This window comes from Aethalodelphis obliquidens, unplaced genomic scaffold (genome assembly GCF_003676395.1).
Source record: "Aethalodelphis obliquidens isolate GAN/ISIS:26980383/991018 unplaced genomic scaffold, ASM367639v1 scaffold13, whole genome shotgun sequence".
Taxonomy (NCBI): Eukaryota; Metazoa; Chordata; class Mammalia; order Artiodactyla; family Delphinidae; genus Aethalodelphis; species Aethalodelphis obliquidens.
Genome location: NW_020837957.1, coordinates 14,450,369 through 14,468,507, shown reverse-complemented (window position 1 = coordinate 14,468,507; position 18,139 = coordinate 14,450,369). Strand labels below are relative to the sequence as shown.

The following is an 18,139-nucleotide window of genomic DNA, read 5'->3' as shown; positions in this document are numbered from 1 at the left end:
TACTTCATGTATACTTTTTTTTTTTTTTTTGTGGTATGCGGGCCTCTCACTGTTGTGGCCTCTCCCGCTGCGGAGCACAGGCTCCGGACGCACAGGCTCAGCGGCCATGGCTCACGGGCCCAGCCGCTCCGCGGCATGTGGGATCTTCCCGGACCGGGGCACGAACCCGTGTCCCCTGCATTGGCAGGCGGATTCTCAACAACTGCGCCACCAGGGAAGCCCCTTCATGTATACTTTTATCAGTTTGACATAGCATACATTGTTGCTTAGATCCATTAACTCATTAGATGTTACAAAATAGTAAAATTCTTTCTTCATTTATTTGATAGAATATTCACAAAGTAACCCCCCCATCAACTATTTGATTATCCTAAGTTACATACAGAAAACGCAGCTAACTGCTTGATTCTTCCCTTTATTTTCTTGTTTTTAAAATAATGAGTTTGTTCTCTGATATCCTCCAGATTGACTCATGAGGTTTGAAAATTTTTGTATTCTTATGAATTGTTGGACTTAAAATATATTTAATGTGTTTCAGTGCATTGATATTATTGTCTTTATTAGTGTACAAATTGGCCCATTGGTTGGTTGTAACCTATTCAAGCTGGATTTTGAGTTCTTTTGACAAGACTCTAGTAATCTTTTATAGCTTTCTTACTGTCCAGTAGGACAAGGAAATTCCAGGCTCATCTTGTATATTTCCTGCTTCAGACCTGGAGTCAGTTCTGCTTTCTTTTATTGAGAAATGGTATTTGGAGGCTCTATCATGATACAGGATGTTACTTGCTACTGGATTGATCATAGTATCTAAGCCTATATAGTGGACAGACCTGAGAAATATGTTATATATTTGTTAAAATTAAAAGACATCATAAATTCATCATTTTATTTCAAATTCAACTTAAGGACTGTGGGAATTTTACTTAACCCATATTGATCTTTAATATGTATCATTTTTCTCCCATGCTGAAAATTCCAGTTATCAGTGACATCAACATAATGCTTACTTTCTTTGTCTCACACTGCCCACAGTAGTCTCAGAATTTAATAATACTAACACTACCATCAACAATATGATCCTGAAAACAGGTTTTTTGGGTAGCTCTGTTTTTGCAGAGCACAGGCTCCAGATGCTCAGGCTCAGCGGCCATGGCTCACGGTCCCAGCCGCTCCGCGGCATGTGGGATCTTCGCAGACCAAGGCACGAACCCATGTCCCCTGCATCGGCAGGTGGACTCTCAACCATTGCGCCACCAGGGAAGCCCCGGGTAGCACTGTTTTTGCCTTAGGATATACCCAACTACAGAAATAAAGTCAAATTATACTTTTTAAATCCTCTTGGACTAATTCCTCTCTGTGTTGTCATCAACTGGATGCTATTTTAGGTTAATTCATTTCATTTTACTTTGCATTCAGAGATTCCTTTTTATTGCTGTTAATATTTTTTATTTTACTATGCTAAAATTCTTCCTCAATAAGTAACATGATTCTGATTCCTTGCTTAAAGGACATGAAGATTGCCTTATATCTTTCTTAGTACTTTGATTATATATGGTAACTGGAAAAGGAGATTTTAATGAAAAGTCAGCAGATAAAAATAAGTCTCCTTTGTTCTGTTTCTAGATTAATCGAACACTGTATAATTTGGTATGAAACTACTGTAAAATGACTGTATTCTTAAATTTTTTTTTTCTTTTTAAACTTGTCTTTTTGAAAAACAGCTAGATTCTGCTGTGTCTTAAGATATGGCATTTGTGTGTAATTTTGTATTTTGTGACTATTAGAATTACTCATTTGAGAAATGTTTATTTACACTTAATATGTAACAGGCTCTGCTAGAGGTTAGCTCCATAGTTATGAATAAAATATCTATGATCTTGGAGTTCTCATAAATCTTAGTTTTGTGGGAGGAGATAAATGTGTAATCACATCAATAAATTACAAAATTTTAAAAATGCTTCAAAAGTATGTGTCATTGTAATTATTTTAGAGGTACTTAATTCAGATTGAGAGTTTAAGTGGAAGACCCAAGGAAGTGATAGTCAAGTTGGCCATTGATTTTATTTATTTATTTTTAAATGAGCACCAGTTCACATCATTCTGATTACTTTAAAATAGCTATTTAAATGTATATTTATGAATCCTCTAGTGTAAAATTTATAGATTTCAGTTTCTCTTTTCAGAAAAGCAGTAGCTAGAGAGACAATCTGTATACCATTTAGACCCCCTTGAAATTGGTCGTAGTATTTCTCCTTTAAGTAAATTTAAAATGATTATAACTAGGAAATCTGTTTATGGGTGAGCATTTTAAAAATATTTGTTTTTTTGTTCATTTTAAAGTAACATTGGTTTATAACATTATATGTTTCATGTGCACAGCATTGTAATTCAACTAATATATATGCACTACAGTGTGCTCACCACCAAAAATTCTAGTTTCTATCCATCACCATACATTTGACCCCCTCTACCCATCTCTCCCTCCCCCTACCACTCTTCCCCTCTGTGGAAAGAACACCAATCTGTTCTCTGTACCTGTGTGTGTTTTTGTTTTAATTTGTTTGTTTGTTTATTTATTTTATGTTTTTTTAATATTCAACATAAGAGTGAAATCTCGGTATTTGTCTTTCTCCTCTGACTTATTTCACTTTGCATCAATTCCCTCAAAGTCCATCCTTGTTGCCACAGCTGGCAAGATTTTATCTTTTTGTTTTTGATGACTGAATAGTATGGAATTTTAATTTTTAATTGTGCTGAATACCCGTAACAGAAAATTTACCATCTCAGCCAATTTTGAGTGTACAGTTCAGTGGTGTTAAAGTACATTTACGTTATTGTGCAGCGAATCTCCAGAACTCTTTATGTCTTGCAAAACTGAAACTCTGCATCCAGTAAACATCATCTCGCAATTCCCTGCTCCTTCTAGCTCCTGGCAACTACCATTCTACTTTCTGTCTCTTTGAGTTTGACTACTCTGGGTACCTCATATAGGTAGAATCATACAGTTTTTGTCCTTTTGTGACTGGCTTATATCACTTAGCATAATGTCATCAAGGTTCATCCATCATGTAACGTGTCACAATTTCCACTTTACGGCCAAATAATATTCCATTGAGTGTGCATACCACATTTTATTTATCCATTCTTCTGTCAGTGGACACTTGGGTTGCTTCCACCTTTTGGCTGTTGTGACTAATGCTGCTGTGAACACGGGTGTACAAATATCTGTTGGAGTCTCTGCTCTCAAATTCTTTTGGGTATATACCCAGAAGTGGAATTGCTGGATCATATGGTAATTCTGTTTCATTTTTTGAGGAACCACAGTACTGTTTTCAGTAATGGCTAGAACATTTTATATTCTCATCAACAGTGTACAAAAGTTTCAATTTCTCTACATCCTTGCCAACACTTATTATTATTATTACTATTTTTTAATTTTGATAGTAGCCATCTTAGTGGGTGTGAGGTGATTTAACTTTTTTTTTTAACATCTTTATTGGAGTATAATTGCTTAACAATGTGTTCATTTCTGCTGTATAACAGAGTGAATCAGCTATATGTATACATATATCTAACTTAATCTTGTTGACCAAATTTAATAATACCCTTAGACTTAAAATGCAAATTAAAAAATTGAGCAGAGTTTGTATTCTTTGTATTTGCCTAAAATATCTAAATTTAATACATTTTATTATAAAATTTCTTACTACATTATTTAATTATTTGGGTTACATCATATTTATTGGTATTACGTATTTATTACATTATTTATGTTGTCTTTCTCAGGGGTAACATAGGAAGGCAGTAGCTATAATTTAACATCTTTAGTTGACAAGAATTTGAAATGGATGAAAGATAGTGGGAGATAAGGTAGGTGAAGTGTGAGATTGTAAAGAATCATTATCCAGCTGAGGCCTTTGGGCTTGACACTGTAGATAGCGAGGAAGCCATTTTTAGCAACAGTGAGACAGAGGAGGGAGTGGATACTATAGAGGACTGATTTGAGAGAGATTTTAGGTAGTATTAAATAGTGACAGAATTATGATTTATTAGATATGACAGTATAAAATTAAGGATAACACTTAGATTTAGGCCTTGGGCTGCTAGGTGTGTAAGGGGTTAGTTATATGGACAAATCTGGGTTCAAATCACTTGACTCTGCAACTAATTAACTATGTAAGCTTGGGCATATGTTATAATTTCTATAAACATCAGTTTCCTTGATATAATATAAATATAGTAGTTAAGAATACGTAACATGGAGAGCAGGAGGAACGGGAGGTGCAGGGGTTGTCTGGTCCAGGATTGAGAATTGATGGAACATGCGATTAATGAATTGGGGATGCTTTTAGGAGGGTTGTGGAAATCAGTGACCATGGGATCAGTCATGAGGTAGCAAAGGGAAGAAATGGATTCTGGGTGGCAGAGCACAAATAAATTGGGAAAATAGGAAGCAGTTAGTGATTCATCTGTCAACTTCAAATTCATATAGCTTTTACTGTTCATTTCTTTATTGTAAATAATAATCTTTGTAACTTAATTTTATCCATTTGAGTAAGAGGAATGTACTGTCTTGATCATTGGGAGTACTGAGCAGAAAACAGAAGAGATTAGTTTGGTTGTTAAGAAAATGTCATATTTACCTGAGGAAGCTTAAAAATCTGTTAGATTGGAGAAGAGGAGCTTCCTGCAGATAAGGAAAAAGTAGATTACAAGGAGTCTTCCAAGTCGCCATGAACTTGTTGGGATGGGGTTGAAGCTGCGTTAGCGTATGACAGAGGTGGGAGTCATGCCTTGTTCCCTTGGTACTTGCGTTATGAAGATGCCTACTACAGTTCAATATTACTATTGCATTAAGAATCCTTCCAGGGCTTCCCTGGTGGCGCAGTGGTTGAGAGTCCGCCTGCCGATGCAGGGGACACGGGTTCGTGCCCCGGTTCGGGAAGATCCCACGTGCCGTGGAGCGGCTGGGCCCGTGAGCCATGGCCACTGAGCCTGTGCTCCGCAAAGGGAGAAGCCACAACAGTGAGGCCCCCGCGCACCGCAAAAAAAAAAAAAAAAAAAAAATGCCTCCAGAAGTATTAGTCTAAAATATTGCTGATAGCAGCGCTGATTTTCTATGAGCCCTAAAAGGTTGAGGGTCTCTTTGGCCTCTCCCGTTGCGGAGCACAGGCTCCGGACGCACAGGCTCAGCGGCCATGGCTCACGGGCCCAGCCGTTCTGCGGCATGTGGGATCTTCCCGAACCGGGGCACGAACCCGTGTCCCCTGCATCGGCAGGTGGACTCTCAACCACTGCGCCACCAGGGAAGCCCGAGGGTCTCTTAAATGTGAAAAATATCTTGTCAATAGAAAAATACTCTTTATCAGTATTTCTTATACTAGTTCATTTTAATTATGAAACTAACAGTTTTGTGTTTTGTTTTTTTCAATAGGATGAAGAAAGTATTCCTATTATGTATAGGAATTTACCTGAATATAAGGAACTATTACAGTTTAAAAAGTTAAAAAAACAGAAACTTCAGCAAATGCAAGCTGAAAGTGGATTTGTGCAACATGTGGGCTTCAAGGTAAATTCTATTTAATTCTTCTATTCATTTAATTTTTGAAAGGGTGATAGGATATATTTAAGGTGGTTTTCGGAGCTTTAAGCTCCACGACTTTCAAGCACACAGATAAAAGTAAGTTTAGCTCTTGTCCTGTTCATTTATACAAAGTAGTGTGCCACAGTTACTGGTGTCAAGAGATTTATGATTCAGTAGAGAGATAGAGAAGAAAAATATACAGGTATACTTTGAGGTAATATATGAGATGAGAGGTTTTTCTAGCTATTTCCCCACCCCAAATTTACTGAGATATAACTGACAAATAAAAACTGTACATATTTGTGTACAAAAAATTTAAGATATAAAAAAAATTCACCTCGCATAGTTATCTTTTTTTTTTTGAGATAAGAACACTTAACATCTGCTCTCTCAGCAAATTTCAAGTATGCAATGCAGTATTATTAACTATAATTACCGTGTTGTACATTAGACCTCCAGAACTTATTCATCTTATAACTGAAAGTTTGTACCCTTTGACCAATGACACCACGCCCACCACTACCTCCCCGCACCCCACCCAGCCCCTGGCAACCCTCAGCAGCCTCCATTCTAATTCTTTGCTTCTGTGAATTTAACTTTTTTGGATTCTACATTTAAGCGAGATCATATAGTATTTGTCTTTCTGTGTCTGATATATTTCACTTAGCGTAATGTCCTTAGGTTTCATCCATGTTGTCACAAATGGCAGGATTTCTTTCTGTTTTATGGCTGAATAATATTCCGTTGTGTGTGTGTGTGTATATATATAGAGAGAGAGAGAACACATTTTCTTTGTCCATTCATCCATAGAGCTATTTCTTTTGTTGTTGCTGTTGTTCATGGATCAGAAATTTCTTTTCCCCTTTCAGATTCAGTTATCTCTGCTGTTTTTTGAGGGGCTAGTAGAAATACATTTATTCATGCCACAAAATTTTGAGATATCCAATTATTTTCCAGGCACTTTGCTAAGTGCTAGGGATTCAGCAGTAAACAAGATGGACTCATATCCTTCCCTATTCTGTTTTCATCTCATAAGTGATTTAGAGAAGTTAAATGAGTGAATTAGTTGAGTGTGACTAGTGTGCATACTGGAGAGTAGTGAGAGGCTATTTAGTTGCCTTGGAAATTTTGCTAAGGAGTTTAAACTCTTCTAAAATGTTGGAGAAACTTTGAAGGATTTTAAGCAGAGTAACATGAAATTTGCATTTTGGAAAGATCATTCTATTTTCTTAAACAATACAACCCTTAGGAAGGCAGTGGGTTTAGAGTGGATAACTCTTAATTCTGACTACAGTATTGTTAAATTCTTTACATAATAATTTGTTCATGTATATTTTTTATGTAATTGAAAAAAAATTAAGTGAAGGGGGAAAAAGATCATTCTGGCATTAGTATGGAGAATGGATAGGAAGAAAGCAAGGCTGAGGGCAGGGAGACTGGTTGGAGATTCTCTTCATTAATTTAGACAAAAGATGAGAATGTCCTGAACTTGACTGGTGGCTGTAGAAATAGAGAGATTGACAGGTTTGAGAACACCTTAGATGTTAGAACTGGCTATACTTGGTGGGATTGGAGGAAGTAAAATTGAGACCATGAACTACAGATTTGCTGGTAGTGGTATACATAAAAATACTGATGTGTGCTGTGACTTAATAAATTTAAAACAAAATTCTTATACCTCTGATTCTCTGGAGTTGCTATTAGCCAGAATATATTAAATGATTTTCTTTTCTAGATCTTTCAGTGGTCCTGCTTCTCCATTTAGAGATTTTCCTAATTGACAGCTGTGTCTTTCCAGGAAGAAACTCTCTCCACTTCTCATAATTTTGTTGTAAGACCCAGCTGTGGCTTGTTTGCCAGTCTGTCAGCCACTCTAGTTGGCCTGATGATCAAAGAAACTAGAAATGAGATTTACTTTGATTTCCAAGATTGCGCAGAACACACCGAGGGCTACCACACTGCCACAACACTGAGAAAGAGCTAAATTTGCCTTTTCTTCATGGTGGGCGTTGGTTATTAGGAGCCTTCAAGGCTTTGGAAAGTAACTCAGTAAGGTGAAAGTTCAGAGAGGATTTTGTGTTCAGTTGGGTTTATGTTAGCTGTGGTATCCTGTTTTAAATAGTTCTGTAACATACTTGGATAGTTTTAACAATGGTATTAAGTCAGTGGTTCTAAATCCCAGTCATTGTACACTGGTCTGAGGTACCTTTCAAGTCAATAGCTACTAATAATCAAATGCCCAAGTTTGCAGATGATTTACTTAAGATTTTTAAAAATAAATTAAAGCATATTATGATGTTCCTCTCACCCATCTGTATTGTAGCTCAATCTTGAATGGATAGAGTTTCAACTAGTTTGCTAGAAATTGTGCCTAACTTATAACCATTTTTTGTGTTATCCCACTATCTTGTGCATGGGGAGAGAGGAGAGAATGTTTATGTGCACATTATGTGTTGCCCAGCAGGAAAAAAGAAAGCTTGAGAACAATATAGTTTAATACTTTTTCTCTCTGAATCTTTAATAGTGTGATAACTGTGGCATAGAACCTATCCAGGGTGTTCGGTGGCACTGCCAGGATTGTCCTCCAGAAATGTCTTTGGATTTCTGTGATTCTTGTTCAGACTGGTAAGTGTTATCTATCATTTTAAGTCTTAAATTTTGACAAGAGCTTCTCAGACACTAGTGAGTTTGATTTCTAAACTGCTTAGAAAATCACCACATTTAATGGGTTGAACTTTGTTGTTCTAGACAATTAAGAAATTTTCCTTAATGACACCATATCTCAAGTAACTTTCCGTTAGAGATTTTGAGAGATTATTGGATTTAAACAGGTAGAGCTGTGAGGAAGTTTGATAATATCTAGACCAAAATGCATCCAATGCCATGTAATGATGTGTTTGTATGTGTGTGTGTGTGTGTGTGTGTTTTCTTTTCAGCCTTCATGAAACAGATATTCACAAGGAAGATCACCAACTAGAACCTGTTTATAGGTCAGAGACATTCTTAGACAGAGACTACTGTGTGTCCCAGGGCACCAGTTATAATTACCTTGACCCAAACTACTTTCCAGCAAACAGATGACATGGAAGAGAACATCATATACTAGTCCTCTTCAACACATAGCAATGGTATCATTGTGAATTATGTGCACAGTTTGGAAAGATTCTCTACTTTCCCTGAAATGACACTCACAGCATGACAGCTTCCTGAGTGTTCTCGTCAACAGCTCTGCACCGTTGTGGCTCTAGATCACTGTTCAGCAGCTGAACATTCCTGGTGAGCAAAAGGGTTTCCCTGGTGAAATTCGCACCACCACCTTAAAGCCTTTTAGGTGGTGATCTTAAATGGGTGAGATGGAAATGAGAGCACATATTAAAGAGAGAGTAAATTCCAAAGGTTTCAAAGAACTTGGTCATAAATATGCTAATGAGAAGACAAAGTATTTATATTAAAACAGTTTAGTAGCTTTCAGTTTTGTGAAAATAGTTTCCAGCACAGAAACTGACTTCCTTAGACAAAGTTTTAACCAATGATGGTGTTTGCTTCTAGGATATATACACTTTAAAAGAACTCACTGTCCCAGTGATGGCCGCTGATGGCCTTTAGTAAATTGGAGCTGCTTAACCATGTTGATGTCTAATTTCTTTTAACCACAATGAACTGTCCTTATTACCAACAGTGAAGCACTACAGGAGGCAACTGTGGCATTGCTTCCTTAACCAACTCATGGTGTGTGAATGTTATAAAATTGTCACTCAGATATATTTTTTAAATGTAATGTTATATAAGATGATCATGTGATGTGTACAAACTATGGTGAAAAGTGCCAGTGGTAGTAACCGTGTAAAGTCTCTAATTCACAACATTAATTCCTTTAAAATACACAGCCTTCTGCCTCTGTATTTGGAGTTGTCAGTGCAACTCATAGAAGAAAACTGCCTAATAGAAAAATCATATATATGGTAATAATTTCCCTCTTTTGTAGTCTGCACAAGATCCATAAAAGATTGTATTTTTATTACTATTTAAACAAGTGATTAAATTTAGTCTGTGCAGTGAGCAAGAGTTCACATGCATTCTTTTATACTGCTGGATTTTGTTGTGCATCATTTAAAACATTTTGTATGTTTCTTCTTATCTGTGTATACAGTATGTTCTTGAATAATGTTCATTTGTCAGAAGAACTGTGAGAAATAAACTATGTGGATACTGTCTGTTTATATTATAGAATGCTTGTTGTGACTTCCTTCGGTTAGATTTTGGATTTTATTTTTACTAGTATTAAAACCAAAACAATTTTTTTAAGGTTTTTTTTTTTTTTCCTTTACCTATCTGTCCATTAAAAAAGAGTAAGGACTATATGATGGAAAAGAAGGTAAACTTGAGAAGCTCTGTAAAAGATGGTAATGTTTTCACTCAGTGTGTGTGCTGAAACACTAAACTAGGTTAACAAAAAAGAATATGTACCATGGTTAAAGAAAAAGACAATTATTAATGTCCAGATGTGAAAACTAAACTTAGGTTGAAAACTTTTAACCTAACTATCATTCTTTCTGATGAAATAAGCCCCCCCCCATGTGTTAAATAAGTGGTTTTTGAAAATCGCTGTATTCCCTGGAAATTATTATTGACTACTGGAAAAGAAAATATAAATATTCTAAGATTGCTTAAGTATACTGACGCAATTTTTAGAGTCTCCTGTTTTTTCCAATTTTAAATCAAGGGGACATTATTTACCAGTCCTCTTCAATACATTGCAGGGTACTGAAATAATACCCTGAATTCTTTCAACTGAGAAAAGTAATACCGTTTTAACTATAGAAATATGAGAATTTTAAAGTAATATATTGATTAAAGAATACTGATGATTTTGATAAAATATATCACATCAGAAGAAAAGGAAATGGACTTGAATTAGAGTTTTTGCTCTGGAATTATTAGTTGGGGCAAGAAGAGGAGGGGAATCATTAACATTCTGGGCATTTGGCTATTATACTTCAAGTGAATATGCCAGAGATCTACCTTCAACTTGTAGTAAAGTTGAAGTAGCACTTGATGGTAACTTCTGTGTTTGCATAGAAGTAATACCAGTCAGTTTTGGAGAACCATTCAGAGCCATTCAGAAATCCCATAAAGTATGAAGTATGCTTTGAAAGAGTGATACAATTGATATTTATATAAGCAGAATAGACAAAATAAATCCACTTAAATGTATTTTTTAAGGACAAAGATTTTGAGAATTTTGAGTAACAAAATTTTCTGCTTGAGCAAAGATGTGTTTATTTTGCATTTTTCAGCTCCAAGCAAACAGTCCTCATGGCTTTAAAAGGGTAGTAGTAGTGGTAATGTGTTTTGTTGTTGTTTTAATGTGAGGACTGCAGGAATGCACAGGGCTCTCATTTGCAAGTAGGCCTTCCATCTCCTACATAGAAGCATTGGTTGTAAAAGACAACATAGACCTACTTATTAAAGCATCACTTATTTAGTAGTATTCAGTAGGTCAGTTGTATTTCCTGAAATATTCTGCTCAAGTTATTTGCTAAGAACTGAAGGAACTTTTAATGACACCTAAAACCACTGCTTTAATGTTTTTAGGCAGAGGGGATTTTGGTTGATGTGTGATATATGCTAAGAATAATAGCAAACACTGATAGAGTGCTTGTTATGTGCCAAGCAAGCATACAGTAACGAATTTAATCTTACAACCTTATGAGGCAGGTTCATTTTTATCCTGTTTTCATAAGAGGAAATCTAGCCAGAGAGGTTAAGTAACTTGCCCAAGTTCATATAGTTAGTAAAGTGGTGATGCTTAGATTTTAGCCCAGACAGATTGCTTCAGAGTCAGCGTCTGAGCAAGAATGTTCCCTTTGTGTCAGGGGTCTCAGAGATGGTGGAGGTGGAGGTGTGCAGGAGTTGCTTTTCTGTCTTCTCTTCTGGTGCGGTATGCACCCTAGAGTACAGACGTGAGCACACGTCCAGGTTTATAGCTCAGAATAGAGCAGCATGTCTGTGGATGGGGAAACCCATCGATCTGTGAAACCGTCTGCCCCATGACGAATTAGGAAAACACATAATTTACATATTCTAATTTGACAGCAAACATGTGGTCATGAGGCTTTAGGCAAAGCTGGGACTGAAGACTTGGGTCTTCTGCCTCAGGTACGATTTGTTTCCATGCATGTTTGGTGCCTCTCACTTAACCTAATAGTATGCTGTGTCCATTTTTCTCTCCTTTTCTCTTTTGTTTAAATTAAATTGCAGAACACAACAATTTACTGAGGTATGAGGAACATTTTTTTTATGAAATTAAAAAAATAATATATGACATGTATTAAGGATAAATACTTTGCAAATTTCTATGGTAGTTATAAACATAAGAGTGGCATGCTGTATAAACTATACTTCTTACTGTGGAAAACAGAGTTTGAAGGGCATTATTCTAGGTACACTGGGTAGATTGAAAGCCTCCAGATAACAAGTAGATTTTTACACAAGATTATGTCCTATTTAGGTTCTAAAGGTTTGTTTTTATTTCACATCTTGAAGAAAAATGGGCTTCTGTTTATATGATCCCAGAAAAAAAAAAAAAAACCTTTTCCCCTACAGTTCAAGTAGCTGATTAAATGGATTTTTGAGCATGGTGTCACATTTAGCTCCATGAGAACAGAGACCATCTGTGTCTATATTTATCCCTAGGGCCTGGCTCTTAGTAGATTCTCAATAAATATTTATTGGTAGTAGGACCAATGTTGTGGTTACATTTTTCTCTAGGAAGTTAGAGAAACCACCTGTGTCTGAGTGTGTCTGTGAGTGCATCTGTGGGACCCTTAGAGGGTTTGCCTCAGGAGATCTCCTTTACGGGGCTCTGGGAGGAATAAAGGATCATTACATCCTATTTTATCTGGAGGATGTGGTTCAAACCTGGGTGGCTGAGATTTTGGTTCTCTCTGGGACCCCATTTTCTGCCATGTTTTTAGAGTGATATAATGTTAACTAGCATGGAAATTCTGGGTCCTAGTCTCAGTTGTGGAAGTGAGACCCTCAACAAACGTTGACAAAGAGCTGCCTCTTATTGAGCACTAGGAACTAGTAAATGATTTACATATATTATTAACCTGCTTAATCAGCACAACACCTCTATGAGGTTGCTTACTATTGTGACCTCCATGGTACAGAGGAGAAAACTAAGGTTCAGAGGATTTAAATGTTAGTTCTCCATAATGACTGCTATGTGTGGGACTGAGGATACAGAGCCTTGCCCTTCTGAAGCTTATATTCTAATGCCGAAGACCTGTGGTAAACAAGTAAATAAAAAGTACTATGTAATTTTATGCAGACATAAATGCTGTGAAGAAAAATAATGCTTGGAAAAAAAAATGATGGACGAATCGGGACCAGCCTGCCATTTAGAGGGAATAATCAAAGAACACCTCAACAACAAGGGTAAATTTGAACAGAGACCTAAATGGAGTGAGGGAGTTAGCCTTGTGGATAATCTGGAGGAAGAGGCAGAAGGATAGCAAGGGCAAGGGCCCTGATCCAGTAGAGAGCTTAGCTTGTTCAGGCAACGTTAAGAGGGCCAGTGTAGCTTGAACCAAATGAGTAAGAGGAGAGTGGTAGTTGTTGAGGTGAGAGAGGGCAGAGGGCCAGATCAGGTGAGGCCTTGAATGTAGATCATTGTAAAGGAGTTTGGACTGTGTTCTGATGTCTTCTACATACAGACAAGGTCTTCTTCGAGGGGCAGAGACCTCTAAGGTCCTTTCCTGCTTTAGTGACTTCAGTGATGTCATATCAAGCCATTCAAGTCAGTCGACCTGTTTTAACAGTTCTGTAGAAGACTTGCTTTGCACCTCTAGATACTCTTCTTCCGGGCAAAGCCATTTACCCCTGCTGATCTTTTTCAAGAGGGTGGCCAACTGCAGCCATAAAAGCCATGGCTGGGCTTGTCTGCTGCCCTGCTGTCTATCAAAGCTGTGGTGGGCATGGGCTGTTGACCAATATGTGGTATGTGTTTAAAGAATGTTAATTCCTACAAAGAGTCACTTTGTGTTTTCTGGCACAACTGATGATTTTCATCCTGTAACTCTCTTTTTCTGATTTGTTCAAATACTCCTTGTCCTCCCCTGTAGAGAGTGTTACAACTCAGGGTAGTAATGAAGTATTTGACAACCGTGTGAGTTGTAGGAACATGCCCCTTTTTGTTAATAGAGGCGTAATTGTAACCAAAGAAATTTAATTTCTTCTTTAGCAAACACTGACATTTCTGTTTAAGAATGACTGCTAGAGTAAAAGGAAATACCATGTATCATGAATTACACTGGAAGTTCTTTCTGTAATAGCTCAAAACTGGCCTATGGCCAAAATTAAAACCATATGAGCATATCATAAATCTCAACTCTTACTGTGTTTGCTTCTAATTCTGTTTGGAATAAGGCTTCAAATGCTTTCCAGAATGATGTGAGTTACAAATAAATAGAAAAAAGTTATCCTGTGTTCCATTTACTTTATTTATACATATCCATTTCAAGAAAAAAAAAAGATTTTAAAAATACAGTTCTGTCCCAGAAATGGATCCTTATCTGCACAACCATTGAAGAAAAAAAAAATCATGCAAACGGAAACTATGGTCTTTTCTAGTGACTGAATGGAAGATGCAGTTATTCCAGTAGAATATATAAGAAACTCTTAGTTGGCAACTGATAGCACAAAAGAGAAACCAAACTTCACCAGTTTGGTTTGAGGAAACACAGTTTTACATATGGATAAAAGGTTTGCAAACCCCTGGAAAAGGCCTGTATGGAACAAATACAGCATTGGTATCTGTTAAACATGGTGTACTGACATGCCCTTTCCACCCACGTCAGTTTTGTTACTATATTTCTTACTTGCTTGGTAACTAGATAATCATTTAAAACCAAAGCCATAAGTTGACATTAGTCCAGTGAATGTGATACCAAACCACCGCATGCTTTTAAATTCTGTTTGGTCATTGGTTTTAACGTATAATTCCCCAAATGCACCACCAGGTATAGAAGAGACTAGGTTATTAGATAATTTATCCAATTTGTTCACTTAGCCAATACGACACTATTCCAAGTAGCCAGTATCATAGAAATGAATAGAGAAATGTTACCGGTGACTAGTCTAGATTTTGCTATCTTGGAAGAACTATACAATTTCACATACAAAAAAGCTCTTATCACATTTTTTCAAATTTAATCAAATTTCTTATGAACAATTTGTGTTGTCTCGTCAACCCAATCTCTTCAGCTCTGAGCTGGATGAGACTTGAGGAAACGTTCAGAGGAAGAGGCTCAGGCCTGCCCCCCATCTTAAGGGCCTTAATCAGGTAACAAGAGATAGATCTTCAGAAGAGGAAGGAAGATGTGACAGGGCGTTAGGGATGCTAACTCCTCCCTATCTGCAGAGAGTAGAACCGAATGATCAGACCCTAGTAAGTCCTGAAGGCACAACTGACACAGATGGGCACTGCACTGCTGTTCATGTACTAATTTAGCTCAGAGGTGATAGAAAAGTGTGCTGCTGTGAGTGCAGACAGCTGTCTGACTTAGGAGGAAAAGGTTGGATAATACCAAATACACCATGCATGATTTCCAGACACCTCTCAGGTCAAGCTGGGAAGCAGACAGCAATGTCAGGATTTGGGGGCGGGGGGCATACAAAAGGTCTAAATGGAAACATACAGTGTTAAGGGATGAACTTTTAATATTTTTCTCTGTCTCCACTCTCCTTAACATACATGCATTTTTGCCTTCAGAAAATAGAGTCAATAGCTGTGCAGAGTTGAAGAAAAACTTCCTCTGGCGTCCCCTCTGCATTTATCTGTGTTAAAAAGGAAAGAAAGAGAAAGTTAGTCTTAAGAAATGTTTTTAAATAAGGCCACTTTTAGTAATAAAAAAGATTACCTGCTTATAAGTTGCTGTGCCAAATTTTAAAACACAGGACTCCAAAATCACAGAGAAAAGAGTAGTTGTTTAAAAACTAGGTATCTAATTAAAAAAAAAAGACACGACTACACACCTATTAGAATGGGCAAAATCTAAAACACGTCATCAAATACTGGTGAGGATGTGAAGCAACAGGAACTCTCATTCTTTGCTGATGGGAATGCGGAAGGGTACAGTCACTTGGGGAAAGAGTTTGGCGGTTTCTTACAAATTAAACACGCTTAGCATATGATCCGGCAGCCTGTGCTCTGGTACTTACCCAAAGGAGTAGAACACGTATGTCCACACAAAATCCTGCACACACGTTTATAGGAGCTTTATTCATGATTGCCAAAACTTGGAAGCAACCGAGATGTCCTTAGGTGAGTGGATAAATAAACTGTGGTACATCCAAACAATGGGATATTATTTAGTGCTCAAAAGAAATGAGCTCTCAAGCCATGAAAAGACTTGGAGGAAACTTAAATGCATATTACTAAATGAAAGAAGCCAATCTTAAAAGGCTGCATACAATATGATGTAATGGAAAAATGGCAAAACTGTGGAGACAGTAGAAAAGGTCGAGAGCTGGGGGGAGAGAGGAATGAGTAGGTGGAACGCAGGATTTTTATTGTAGTGAAACTATTCTGTGTGATATTATAATGGTGGATACATGTCGCTATACATTTGTCAAAACCCATAGAACGTGCAACGCCAAGAGTGAACCCTAATGTAAACTATGGACTTTGAGTGGTAATGATGTGTTGATGTAGGTTCATCAGTTATAACGAATGTGCTACTCCTGTGTGGGATATTTTTGTTCTGGGGGGTTTTTTTTGGCCACACCGTGCGGCTTACAGGATCTCTGTTCCCGGACCACGGATTGAACCCAGGCCCCCTGCAGTGAGAGCTCGGAATCCTAACCGCTAGGCCACCGGGGAACTCCGTGTGGGATGTTGATAGTGGGAGAGGTTGAGTGTGTTTTGGGACACGGGGAATATGAGAACTCTACTTTGTGCTCAGTTTTGCTGTGAACCTACAGCCCGTCTAACAACAACAGCAAGAGCTAGGTGCTTATTGAGGTAGATAAAGTATTGTTAAAGGTCACGGAAAGGCTTTGAGTTAGTTAAAATGAGACCTTATGAGTGTTCTGGAGTGTTTGGAGCAGGGTAGGAATAGGGCAGAGGTTGGGGGATGAGAAGGACGGGTGTGGAAAAGAAAGCAAAAGTTGAGACCTCAACTTGCAGGTGTGCTAAGTGCTAAGGGCAGAGCCCTCTTGGAGATTGTTGATACGCCAGGGCAAGGAGCCAACAACAGAGGAAGTAGGAGGGAGCCGATTTCCTGGGCATGAAGGCACTACCACCCTCTCCTCTCAAAATTTCCTAATATTGTGCCAACCACTGAGATTTGTCCCACTGCACATGTAGCATCCATAGAGAGTAGAGGCCTGGTGATGCGAATGAGACTCATGGAGGGGGCGGGGTCATGAGCTTGCTAAAATGCAGCTTTTTCATACTTCATCTCCAGAGGTTCTCATTTGGTGAGTTTCGGCTGGGCCTTCTAATCCGCGAATTTAATCAAGTTCTACAAATGATTTTGATGTGGATCATCTCGGACCACACTTTGAGAAACTCTAGATGATTGCTTCAGTTCCTGTCTACCTTCTTTGTGCAGACGAGTTTTGATTTCACAACCCCTGGGATTCCAGAGGTAGAATGAATGCTCAAAAGGAAAAAAAAAAAAAAAAAAAAAAAAGTACACATTTAGGGACTTCCCTGGTGGTCCAGTGGGTAAGACTCCACGCTTCCAATGCAAGGGGGCCCGGGTTCAATCCCGGGTCAGGGAACTAGATCCCACATGCCACAACTAAGAGTTCGCACGCCACAACAAAGATCCCGTGTGCAACTAAGACCCGGCACAGCCAGATTAAAAAAAAAAAGTAAATGTTTAAATATCCTAGAAAATAGATAATAACGATGTTTGTAGAAGCATTGTTTGTAGTAGTCCCAAACCGGAAAAAGTGCAAATGTCCATCAGCAGTAGATGGATAAATAAATTGTGGCATAGTCATATAATGGAATACTATAGTAATGGAAAAAACAAACAAACTACAGGTACATCCAGCAACATGGATTAATCTCACACGGTTGAGGGAAAGAAACAAGTTGAAAAAATATGCATTCAGTACGATTCAATTTATATGAAGTTCAGAAATGAGCAAAGCTAAATTATATCGATTAGGGATCCATACACAGATGACAAAACCACAGTGAACCAGGGAAATAATTATCATAAAAGTCAGGATGGTGGTTACTTCCTGGGGGGAAGAAGGGAGATTTGACTGGGAGGGAGAGACATGTGGCAGAGCTTCTGTGACTGTCTGCTGTTTCTTGACCTGCATGGTGATTACACGGTGTTCATTTTATAATTCTTCAAATTTTACATATAACTTTTACACATTCCTGTATGTATGCTGTAGCTCACAGGGAAAAAATAAAACCTAAAAACATTTTTTCAGCTTCTACCCCTCTTCCCCATAAACGTATCATACTTGATCCTTACAGGAGGGTTAAAGAGCAACCCGCAGTTGGTTTGTCTCCCTGGCTGG

At 37.8% G+C, this 18,139-nt stretch overlaps 2 protein-coding genes across 10 annotated transcripts in view; one reads left to right on the top strand and one right to left on the bottom strand.

Moving 5' to 3' along the window:
• Positions 1-18,139, top strand: part of ZZZ3 (zinc finger ZZ-type containing 3) — a 122,477-nt gene that overhangs the window by 94,071 nt on the left and 10,267 nt on the right. For 6 of the 9 annotated variants that reach the window (XM_027114109.1, XM_027114105.1, XM_027114106.1 and 3 more), the window contains 3 exons: positions 5,435-5,569; positions 8,109-8,209; positions 8,521-12,158. In XM_027114109.1, coding sequence (XP_026969910.1) covers positions 5,435-5,569; positions 8,109-8,209; positions 8,521-8,665 — 381 coding nt within the window. In that variant the 3' untranslated portion in view covers positions 8,666-12,158. Of the gene's footprint in view, positions 1-5,434; positions 5,570-8,108; positions 8,210-8,520; positions 12,159-12,920; positions 14,180-18,139 lie in introns of those variants that run through there. The other 3 variants (XR_003434316.1, XR_003434317.1, XM_027114108.1) reach the window with 2 other exon arrangements.
• The window catches only part of AK5 (adenylate kinase 5), a 235,546-nt gene continuing 231,479 nt past the window's right edge, over positions 14,073-18,139 (bottom strand). The window contains exon 14 of the mRNA XM_027114110.1: positions 14,073-15,427. Coding sequence (XP_026969911.1) covers positions 15,359-15,427 — 69 coding nt within the window. The 3' untranslated portion in view covers positions 14,073-15,358. The remainder of the gene's footprint in view (positions 15,428-18,139) is intronic.